The 12,731-nt window shown below is 39.2% G+C and overlaps 1 protein-coding gene across 10 annotated transcripts in view; it reads right to left on the reverse strand.

Moving 5' to 3' along the window:
- LOC107998324 (zinc finger protein 608) overlaps positions 1-12,731 on the reverse strand; it is a 31,642-nt gene that overhangs the window by 12,154 nt on the left and 6,757 nt on the right. For 2 of the 10 annotated variants that reach the window (XM_062075523.1, XM_062075521.1), the window contains exons 2-3: positions 12,377-12,574; positions 1-1,414 (exon numbers count right to left, since the gene is read on the reverse strand). The exon at positions 1-1,414 is cut by the window's left edge and continues 2,876 nt beyond it. In XM_062075523.1, the coding sequence (XP_061931507.1) occupies positions 1-448 (448 nt within the window). In that variant the 5' untranslated portion in view covers positions 449-1,414; positions 12,377-12,574. Of the gene's footprint in view, positions 1,415-1,919; positions 3,868-9,368; positions 9,786-12,376; positions 12,578-12,731 lie in introns of those variants that run through there. The other 8 variants (XM_062075524.1, XM_062075520.1, XM_062075519.1 and 5 more) reach the window with 8 other exon arrangements.

Consider the following 12,731-nt stretch of genomic DNA (forward strand, 5'->3'; position numbering starts at 1 on the left):
CGATGCTGGTAACGCCGTTGCCACCGTTGCGGTACCCGTTGTTGTTACCGCACTCGATCGTACAACCGGTTTTCCCGTGGTTGTCCACGTGGTTATCGCCGTTGATACCGGTTTTATCACCGTGGCAACTGTTACGATGATTGAGATGATAATTCCCGTTGTTGTTGTTGTTGTTGTTGCTGCTGTTGATGTTGTTGATGTTGATGTTGTTGATGTTGTTGTTGTTGTGGTGGTGGTGGTGGTGGTGGTGATTGCAGTTGTTGTTAGCGCCGGTGTTGTTGGCGTTGCGATAAGAACCGTTCTTGATAGCGTAATTACCGTTGTTCCCACCGGTGTTATTGTTGCCGTTACCGATACCGTAATTCACGCTATTCCCACCACCGACGAACGGAGATGGTCCTTTGCGGTTTGCGTTAGGGAGGCGACCGCCTAGTGGCGTGGTCGCCATGCCCTTTCAAACGTTTCCCCGGTGCCCGCCAGCCTGATCACCAACCGCCCTCCTGGTCTCACCGATTCCAAGCAGCAATCGCACCACGCGCGACACGCGTCAGTTGTACCCCGACCACCACCCGCGAGACGCGCCACGTTCATCGAACACATCACTTATTCTCGTCTCGCGGAAGCTCGCCGATATTTCTCTCGACACGGAAATGATCTCTCTCTCTCTCTCTCTCTTTTTCTCTTTCCCCGTTCTTTCTCACGTCCTCTTCTTCTTCTTCTTCTTCCTCCTCCTCTTCTTCTTCCCGTTCTTCTTCTTCTTCTTTCACCACTTTCTCTCTCGCACGCTCGTTCGCTCACTCGCTCGCTCGCTCGCTCGCTCGCTCGCTCACTCGCTCTACCCTTTATCTCTATCTATCTATCCTATCGCACGATCCTCCCCTTCTTATTCAACGCGGCAAACACTCTCTTTCTCTTTCTTCTCCTCCTCCTTCTTCTTCGACCGATCTTCGTCGAAATTTTCGAATCCTATCTATTTTCCTTCTCCTTTTCTTTCTCCACCGTATTTTTCTTCCTTTTTCTTATCTTTTTTATTTTTTTTTTATTTTTTTATTTTTTTTATTTTTTTTTTTTCTTTTTTCTTCTTTTTTTCTCCGTTATTTTAACAACACGGGTTCTCGGCAGCGTGCATTTGTCGCTCTCATCCGACGTATCGTCTCTTCTTGTCCGTTGCTCGTCGTTGTCGTCGTCGTCGTCGACCGGCGCTCTTACGTCCCTTTATCTCGCATTTCGCGTTAAACGATCGCTCTTCTCTTATATATTTCCACGTTGTTTTCCTCGCGAAAACAGATCTCGCTCTCGATTAGGCTCTCCTCCCTTTGATCCTTTTACGGAACGTGAATCTCGAACGTGATTTCTCTTTCCAACTCGCCGCTAAAACGGTGTTCGTACTTCCATCGTTTGCCAAAATTTCGATCTGTAAAAAAAGAAGAAATACGATTCTTTGAAGCGTATTACTGCTGCCACGATACACGACGATCGTTTCTTTCGCCATTCTCCTCTCCCTCTCGATGCGTCTATTCTATCTTTACGCATCTATTTATTTTTTTATTTTATTTTATTTTATTTTTTTTTTTTCCTCTCCCACGGATTCGTATTTGTTTCGTTTGAAAAATCTTCGATGACGATTTACTCCATCGCTATTAAAAAACCCCATATCCACGGGTGTGTGTGTGTGATATAATAATAACGGAAAATCCACGAATTCGGCGATAATGGGATAAAAAAAAGTTCTTCGATGAAGAAAGGATCGATGAAGGGGGGGAGGAGAAGGAGGAGGAGGAGGAGGAAGAAAAAGACGTTACGAAAACGCACGAAAACCTCTAACCGTCTAAGTAAACTCGAGACACGATACGATACAATACGGCGTGAAAGCGCTCGTCGGTGGTCGATCGTCTTTTCGACCGATTATCGTCTCTAACCTTTCGCAACGACCAGTTGTTGTCAACGTTGTCTCCTTTTGATCCCCGCAAATTGATATTCCCCGCTTGGAGAGGAATTCATGTCGGAGAGAACGATTAATTTTACCAACGGCATTTGGCGGAGATCCAATCGCCACCATCCTCTCTCTCTCTCCCTCTCTCTCTCTCGCTCGCTCGCTCGCTCGCTCTTGCCCTCTCTCGGCCACAACAATGTTGGAGACGATCAACCGCACGAGATCAATCGACCAAGACTCGTTCGTTTTCATGGCTCGATTCGAACGATTCCCCCTCCCACCCGATCGGCCCGTCTCGCGATCGTGAAAAAAATTTTCGGGCTCGAAAATCTCGAGAACGATTCGTTTTCGAATTTATTTCGCGCGTTTCGCTGTCGAATCTCGATGCAAATCTTCGAAGCGACGGCAACTTCCCCGCACTAGCGAAAGAACGACGATGGATGGAAGAGGAGGAGATGGAGAACGAAGAAGAGAGACGCAGCGAGGCGAAACGAATCGACGAACTTCGACAATACGATCTATCTCGCCATCCGAGATCACGTCAACGTTTCACGTAAACGTGGAAGCCACGATCGAGTGGTCGAGAGCAAAAAAAGAGAAAAAAGAAAGAAAGAGAGAGAGAAATTATACACAAGTATATTGTGTACGTACATACCGCGCACAGGGAAGAGTAGCCGAATATTTGGTAAGTCGAAGACAAAGCACGATCGCGTCCCGTGTTTTTGTTCGCTCTTTCGTTCGCCGGTTTACGACACTCGAAAACTTCGTCGCTTCTCGTCGTTTCTCGTTCCAACAAACAACTTTTTTTCCCCGTCATCGCTCGGACCGATCCTCGTCGTTTACCTCGTAACGACTTTTCGTTCGTAAACGCGATGGGGATCGTACGTCGTACTCGTACCCGAATTGTCATTATTCTCTTCCAGTTATTATTTCCTCGAATCGAGTCGATCGTCGAGCTATATCAAAAAAAAAAAAAAAAAAAAAAAAAAAGATCGATTTCGTGAAATCTCTCTTTTCGCATCTTTTTTGCATCCCTTCGACAGCATTTTTGTCCCGCTTCCTTCGATTAATTCGATTGTTTTTGAATTACCACGACTTTAAATTATTCGTTTTCAACGACGAAATTTTGTTCCCTAAAATTTTTAAGAAAAAAAAAAAACAAAAAAAAAAGTTATATCGCAAAGATTATTTAACGATTCGCTGATTCATCGCGATAACGGTACGCGATAAACACTCGAAATATCTTACCGAATAATGTAATAACAGCAACGATTAAATACGACTAACGTGCAACAAATCGGTACATCGAGTTGCAACGATCTTCTAAATTGCCCGCTCGCGTGTACCGTTCGATCAACACACCGAATCGATTGCTCGTTCGTCGGACTTTTTGAATTTTTTTAGTTTTTTCCGAATCGAAATTCAGAAAGATAACCAATCGATTTGAACGATTTATCGCGACGTAATTATATTCAACGTTGTTTCGAAATTGTTATTCTTATCTTTAGCAATTGTCGACGGCAACGACGACGTGATAATCGTGACCGATAGATGATATTTTTGTCACCGCACTTTCCAAGAAAACTTCCGGACTTGTCTGTCTCTTTGTGCTCGAACGAAACGTGATCCGATGACAAGAACGATTATCGGAACAACGACAATAGCAACGATAACACCTCTTTCGACCAAATCCCTTCTTCCTCATGTTTCGAATCCTCTCGAATCGTTCTAATTTTCCTTTCCGACTTTTCGACGAATGAAACAATGCGAGCAACTCGTGCCGTACGATCATCGTCGTCGTATCCTTCCACTGCATCAGCTCTGACCGCCCGCCTCGCACTGAATCGACCGTTACCCCTTCCCAAACCTTCCACACCTTCTCTATCTCTCACCAACACTACCACCCACCACTACCGCTGCTCGCTTCCATCGCGCCATTACCATTACCACGAGGATCGCTGCAGTTATAGAATAACCTCGCTATTCCAATAACTTGTCACGAATTATTCCTACTATTAGATCTTCTATCAATCACGTTCCGCCGATCAATCCATTTTACCGAATCTTCGATCACTCGTTTACCCAACGTATTTACGCGTATCGAATTCCTCTACTTTTTTTTTTTCTTCTATTCGTTTTTTCCCGCACTGTCCACTTTTCAACTTTTCCAATAAATTTCATGCACGTGCGTGTAAAAATTTTCTAACGCGTCGTTTATTTCTAAGAGGACATAAATTTTGGATAAATAATTTTAGAGTAAAAACGTCCATATTTTTCATCTTCTATCTTCAATCGGTAACAAATTCATCGAATGATTTTTAGATAAAGGATTTCATTTTACAACGATTTGCTCTTCTTCGATCGAATTAAACGGTACTGCCAAAATATATTCTAAAATCTCACGCATATATATTCTCACAATAAACAAGATTTATATATAATATAATATAATAAGCGGTATGAATAATAATTTTAGATGATATGAAATCGTGAAAATTGAAATCGAATGAAAATTAAACGCATATATAAGAAAGATTATTCACAGATCATGGATCGATTGACCTTGAGAACATATTTCAAGGCCATTGAAATCGATCAAGCGTATCCCGTTCGAAATAACCAATAGATATTTTTTGCTTAATTTGCTATTTCTTTATTTAAAGTAACGTATATATAAATTAAAGCTACAAATATTTATAAATATGTGAATACGTTTATTTTTATTTTTATTTTTTTTTCTTTTTCTTAGTCATCAAGATTCTACGAAATGTATTCGATAATTGTAACAATAACAATATCGAATATAATCTCGATACAACGTATAATCAAAGAGACAAACATGCCTAAGTGGCATCTTGTAATCAGTTAGAAGAGAACTTTGAGATTATCGCGCTTACGTAATAAACTAGTTGCGCCAAACTACACAAAGGACTTTAACCAGTGTACAAATATTATATACAATCGGTCAAAAAAATATCGGCATATAATTTAAAACAAGATAATTTTTTTAAAATTGGATTCAATGACTTGAGTTTTTTTCCTTTTTTTTTTTTTTTTTTAAATTATTCACCGATTTTAATTCATCAAATTACGTGTAAAAAAAATTTGAAAAAAAAAAAAAAAATTACAATTTGTCGTAGAATTTGGTTGGAATCGCGAAGAAAATAGGAAGAGGAAGATTATTTTTTCAAAAATATTAGTACACATCGTTTAATCTAAACTAATCCCTCTAATTTGTCAAAAAAACTCAAGTTGTTGAGTCTAATTTTAAAAATGTTATCGCATTTTAAAGGTGATATCACTTTTTCGACCGACTGTATACGTATACGTAAATGTGTGTGTGTGTGATCCGTTAATAAGTATACGTACATATGAGTAAGTACATATGCGATTCGTTAATGACAAGTAAAGCGATATGGATAAAATATATACTCATATTTTTCTTTAGTTCCCGCATATGGAAGTATTATATCCTCTCCGCGTATGTATATGGATAACGCTAATCCTACGCATTCAATTTGTTATAAATATCGTATGTATTCGTATACATTTAATATTATAACGACATTATAATAAATATTTCACCAGATTAGATAATACATACGATATATTTCAAACAAGATTTCTTCGGAAAAGAAAAACAATATTCAACGTGAATACTTTAACATTTGAAAAAAGCGATAATAAATTATATTAGTAAATACGCTGTAAAGATATATTGAGTAATAATTCAAAAATGCAACGTGAAATGCCTCGCATAATACAACTTCGCTATTCCATTCTCACTACTTTTTAGAATCATCATGAATCGGGCAAAGATTTTTAAAAAGATCAGGACACGATCTGATAAGATAAAAATCGATAAATCATCTTTCTAATCACGATTAAACACGATTTTTATTTTGTTACACTGCAGACATTATCTACCAATTTATTTTCGTTGATGAAAACGAGACGTCAAACATCATATCAATTGAATTATCTTTTTTTAAGAAGCTCGTCATAATTAATAATTATAATATTTGAAAAAATTTAATTCTAAGATGATCGAAATTCCCATATTTCCATTTATTTTCTCACAATATCTATCCTTCGATAGGAATCGAGTTTGGATGGTAGAAGGGTAAAGGAAAATGAGTTTATTGCGCTCGGAGAGCGCGACTCAAAGGGGATCGAAGATATACATGTATACGTTACATGTATATACGTGACATGAATAATTGTAACTTGACTGGTTACGCTTCACAATTAGTACCACATATGCGGTCATCATTGAACATTGTATGAGCTATAGGTGGCTGTGTGTTGGCATTGCTAATACATCTATACAAGTTTCACTGTCATCGACATCGTGCCATGCTATGCGGTGTAGTTTCCGTTCCACCACGTACCCATTGCCCTTTTTGCTTTTATCTAAATCTTTCCAATTAGTCATTTCCGCAGTTTTGTTTCATTCTATTTCACTCTCTTCGTCCGATCTTATACTCTTATCGTATAGAATGGACAACAAACAAATACAAGAAGAATTAAGAACAAGATTCTCCAACATCGATTGAATCGATAATGAACTCTTATCTCTTTCGCCAGATCGACGAAATAATCGTGAGTATAGAAATCGAATAAAACTAACCATCTAATATTGTCTCTTTAATTTCAAAAAACAAAAAAAAAAAGAAAAGAAAAAATAGCTGTATATTTATACGTGTATATGTATATTATACACACACACATATATATATATATATATATTATAGAGGTGCACGATATCATGCTATTCGTATGCAAGGAAAAAGACAATCCGCGACTGAAAAAAAGCTGAAGAGCAAATGTAAATGAGAATAAGGGATGATATTGTATCTTATGAATGAAAAAAAGAAATATGATTAAAGGAAAAAGCAAAGAGATGGCGTACGTAAGTACAAGTAGTAAACGAGTGTTAGCGAGAAGAGATGCGAGTTCTGTGTATTTGTACGTGTAAAAGCGCGCGCGTTTGTATATGCATGCACGTATAAATGTCGGGAGAAACGGAGGATGGGAAAGGGGGGCAAAGGAGAAGAAACAACATCTCCTAACTCGCTTGCTCGCACGCACGCACGGTCGATCGTTCCTGCTGGCAGCCATTTTGTGCTTGCCCGTAGACCCGACATTCTATCCTGGGAAAGTACTGTCCGTGATTCGTTTTATCCATCCACTTGTTTACCTGATTACGCATTTTCTATTCACACGAGAAACATAAGAACGAAAAGATATCGTGTAAAAGTATGTATTTTCGATTGAGGAACAAATTTTTTAAAATATCCTGATGCTCGAATCGATCGAACGTTTGTACAATTTAGGACAATTAATTCTACATCAAAATATATCCTTCCGTAGTTGATTCGGTACAACCTTGATTGTAAAAATTGTTTACTTGTGACCGCTTTTAGCGTTAAATTTCCTTACTTTTTATTGCTTCAATAAGCAATAATATGCCAATGTTAAAAAGAGATGAATTTATCGAACAAAGGTTATCGTTCGCTTGATGACCGTGTGTCTAAAGTCAGCTATTTTAATCAATAGCAGAGATTACACCAATGTATACATATTTCTCGCTAATTAAAATATACTTTATACTTGTCATTGTTTCTCCATCATTAGTATGAAACGCAATATTTCGTTATTTCAAGGATTTTTATCGTTATCTATGAAAACCAGAAATCTAAATCGGATCGGAAAAAAATATCAAGCGAGATATTAAGTGCTACGATATTATTAACTTTGCTTTAATCAGAAAAACAAATAATGAAAAGTTAATGAAAAAAAATTATATAAAAGTATATATAATAAATAAACGTAAAAGAAATCCATCGGATGATAAATATGCATGCTATTAATGAAATATTTACGAGTTGAAATGTAAATCGTATGTAGATGAATTGCTAACTTGTTTTTCGGAATTGTTAAAATTTAAAGTTGGCTTCTTTTATTTGTCATTTCAAAAAATAAAAATTATATTATAAGAAAGATTTTAGAGGAACGAAAAATAAAATAAAATAAATCAAAAAGTAGGTAAAATTCAAATAATATATATATAGTTGTGCACCGATCACGATGAAATATATAATGAAACATCAATTGAATTTTATCGATATTTTTATTTCACGAAGATAATTTATCAATTTTACAAAAGTAATTATTAATGATATCAAAAAATTGGCAATGATGTATCATCAACAATAATCGTTAATTATCTCAAGAATCTTTCGGATTTCACGGCTTTTTGCTTGCTCTTTTTTTCAAAAGTTTTATCTTTTCTAATATCAATCAAATTAATAAATTGTATTAATATTACTTTTAAAATTCGACTATTATTATCAATTAGTAAAGTAAAAAATAATACAATAGTTTGAAAAAAAATAAATAAAACAAATAAATAAAAATTGTAGAAAATAATATCGTGCGGAAGAATTTAAAAATAAAGATTCGATAAATATTTGAAAAATAAAAAGGTGAAACGATATATAATAGGATAGATAATTGGAACGAATGAATCGTGATGTGTGTTTACATAAAAAACAAAACTATAGTTATTATATATTATCGCATATCGATCGATCGTTCAGAGATAAATCTCGACAAAACTATAGTTTCGTTTTTACAGAATTCATCCTGAACACTAGGTAGATTTAATAATAAGATATACGTTAAATTTGTATTATTACGTAAATCAAAACAAGGTCATTGTTTATCTTCTAATTTGAGTTTATCAAGCAGTTTACGTTAATACCTGAATGTTACTTGGGTAAAAAAAAAAATAATCGAAAATTTAAATTTAATATAATATATATATATATATATGTATATGTATATATATTTAAACAATACATAACTTTTCGTTTATTTCATTTGTTTATACCCATTTATCATATTTTTCTTAATAAATCTGTTTTTAACTTTCTTATCTTAATATGAATCCAATAATTCATTTCCATTTTTTTTCAAGTTTATAGCAGCAGCATATAACATCAAGTCCAATGGACTGTGATATCATTATTCAAAATTCATACAACGATAATTGAATTCTAGTAATGTTTCTATTGTGCTAAATAAGATTTTTCCTTAATTGATATGATGATGAGACGGAAATAATTTATAAAATGCGTATCAAATATTAAATACTGATCGATTTCTATTTGCGAAGATGACCTAGTGAACTTTCAAATAAAGATGAAGATAGAAAGACGTAAAGACGAGGTCGCGTCTATTGTGATCGTAATCGATCGTAAGCCACGTTAAATCCGCATCGTTGCATGACATACAATGGTCCATGATGATGTTACGCGAAATATTGTTTTCCATCTAATCGTGCTAAAAACATTAGAAACGATCGAAAGGGCAGTCAATGTACATGGCATGTGCAAATAATATACGCATTATACTGCGAACTATACGATACCGGTTCTACAGAAGGCAAGCTGAAGGATCGCTACGGTTCAAACTGGAGAATGTGTGCGTCACATGTATATAAGTCGCGTACCGGCTTCACTATGGTCGTAACGCCACGCAAACGCATACACTAAACTATTCGAATACGCACACGCGCTACACCACGCTACCACGAGACGACGTGAGACGAGACGAGACGAGACGAGACGAGACGAGACGAGACGAGACGAGACAGGACGAGACAAGACGAAACGAGACGAGACGAGACGAGACGAGACGAGACGAGACGAGACGAGACGAGACGAGACGAGACGAGACGGGACGAGACGAGACGAGACGAGACGAGACGAGACGAGACGGGACGAGAAGGGACGGGACGAGATGGAACAAGACGAAATGAGACTACACTAGACTAGACTAGACGAGATGAGATGAGACGAGAGACGAGACGAGACAAGACGAGACGGGACGGGACGGGACGGGACGGGACAGGACGGGACGAGACGGGATGGGACAGAATGGGACGAGACGGGACGGGACAGAATGGGACGAGACGGGACAGAACGAGACGGGACGGGACAGGACGGAACGAGACGGGACAGGACGGGACAGAACGGGACAGGACGGGACAGGACGAGACGAGACGGGACGAGACGGGACGAGACGGGACAGAATGGGACGAGACGGGACAGAATGGGACGAGACGGGACAGAATGGGACGAGACGGGACAGAATGGGACGAGACGGGACAGAATGGGACGAGACGGGACAGAATGGGACGAGACGGGACAGGACGGGACAGAATGGGACGAGACGGGACAGGATGGGACAGGACGGGACGAAACGGGACGAGACGGGACGAAACGGGACGAGATCGGACGAGACGGGACAGGACGGGACAGAACGGGACAGGACGGGACAGGACGAGACGAGACGGGACAGGACGAGACGAGACGAGACGAGACGAGACGAGACGGGACGAGACGGGACCGAGACGGGACAGGACGAGACGGGACGAGACAAGACAAGACGAGACGAGACGAGACAGGATGAGACGAGACGAGACGGGATGAGACGAACCGAGACGAGACGAGACGAGACGAGACAGGACAAAACGGAACGGAACGGAACGGAACAAAACGAAACGAAACGAAACGAAACGAAACGAAACGAAACGAAACGAAACGAAACGATACGAAACGAAACGAAACGAAACGAAACGAAACGAAACGAAACGAAACGAAACGAAACGAAGCAATACGACACAATGCGACACACCACGCACTAGGTAAGTGGTGAATATATACGTGCTCGATAAAAGCGTGCACACTGTCGTGCACCACGTATGGATAAAAAGTACAACGTTGTGTGAATCGATGGAAATACAAGCTTCTTACCATCGTGCGCTTTTATCGAAGGCTGGATAGGTTTGCGTGTTGATCGTTTCAAAAATCCATCCTTTCTTGCCAGATTCGAGATTCTTTTTCCTTCTGTCGATGCTCCTGTTATTGTTCATGTGGATTCATCGAGGATGGTGTATTCCAGAAGGTAATCCAATTCCAAGAAAGATGACCAATTTTCCGGTATTGTCGAGTGTCTCATGACGCGTAGTAAATTCACCTCACGACCTCGTTCCCACGCACCTACATAACCACGCATAAACGAATACACTAGTAACAACTATCATTCAACCAGATCTCGATATGTTAAATACACAAGCGCTCGCGTCCGTACACATTTTTGCAAACACATATATTTGCACTGTATGCACTTTGCATTGTGTATACTTAAGCTTGATTATCCATGCGACACTACATGTTCTTCTTTTTCGGTAGTAGCGTTAACTAACCGGTGTGGCTCGTCCACCTTCACTCTCACTTACTCGTTTCAACCTTGCTTTGTTTCTCTCCGTTTCTAATTTCCTCCGATTTTTCCCTCCCCCCCCCTCCTTTTTTTTTTTACATTCTATTATATTTTTTTAATTCTCTTAAGCTTTCAAAGTAAATACACATAGTGATCGTACACAGTTTTTTGTCACACTCGATAAACACGAACATGCGACGAAGGAACAAACATACGTAGCACTTTCCCAAAGTCCGAGAACACGTAAGTACATTGTACGTGATTCCTTTTTACGAGACCACATTCGTAAGCCTGAATAGATTCAATAATTGCCTCTTCTTCAAGTTCTGAATGTGTAGACAAAAAGATATAGTATAATTAGAAATTACGAAACTGACATCGCCGTTTGATCAACCAGCCATACTTGCAATATATGTCCGGGCGACACTCGTTACAAGCAGAATACACAAAACACAACGAACGGGACGCTAATACTAACACAGAAACGAACATGCCCGTGCGCATTCGTTCGTTTGTCGTTTGCTCGCGTGCTCGCCCTACTACACGCGCAAGACACACAGAGTCAGAGCTATCGAGAAAGATAGAAATAGTAGGATGAAAAAGGGAAAGGAAAGAGAAGATCGGAGCATCTACGAGAGCGAGAACGAAAAAATATAGTAGGTGCGTGCGTGCGTGCGTGCGTACGTGCGTGTGTACGTGCGTGCGTGCGTCGTGCGTGCGTGTCGTATATGTATTATGTATACGTATTTGTGTTTGTATATGTATGTGTAGAAAAGAGAAGTTGCACGCAGCACCCTATCCGTCTCTATCTGGTAGCTATCGAGGATACACGATTATCATGCGCACTCTCTCTTTTTTCGTTTCCACTCGATGCCTCTGTTTCAGTTCCTGCATTTGTAAACGTCTACCGGTCTTCAACTGATCCGAATCGGTGTTCTTCGTTTCGATCGCGCACTCTCACAAACAAACACACATACCGACTGTAGTCTACTCGTGTATACATCGAGAGACGAAGCAGAACTCCTTCGTCGTCTCGTTCGGCCGACGCCGCGCGAGAAATATACACACTTTCTTTTCGAAATATCGAATTTTTCTCTCACTTTGACACTTTCGAATCTTATTGATGCTATGCCAAAGTACCGTAAGTACACATACCTCGTCTATTTATTCGAAAAATCCCGATTTTCCGGGCTGTGACGAGTAAAGAAAAAATGCAGACACCGCACCTCCCTTGTCAGAAAGCACTCACGGCAGACCGCAACACATGGCTACGGGCCTCCACCAAGATCGGGCGTCCTCGACTGTATTCGGCAAACTACGGTTAGGACCGTATCTATCGCTTCGGTTACCCTTCTGCTTCCATATAAAAAAGAAATGAATCCTGTCATTGTACAAATAATTTTCAATAGATCAAATACTCTATAGTTTTATATGTTATAAATACAATTTTCGATGATTCTCGTTATTCATTCCATATACACACATGCGCGCGCGTGCACACACACACATG

Source organism: Apis cerana, linkage group LG5 (genome assembly GCF_029169275.1).
Source record: "Apis cerana isolate GH-2021 linkage group LG5, AcerK_1.0, whole genome shotgun sequence".
Taxonomy (NCBI): Eukaryota; Metazoa; Arthropoda; class Insecta; order Hymenoptera; family Apidae; genus Apis; species Apis cerana.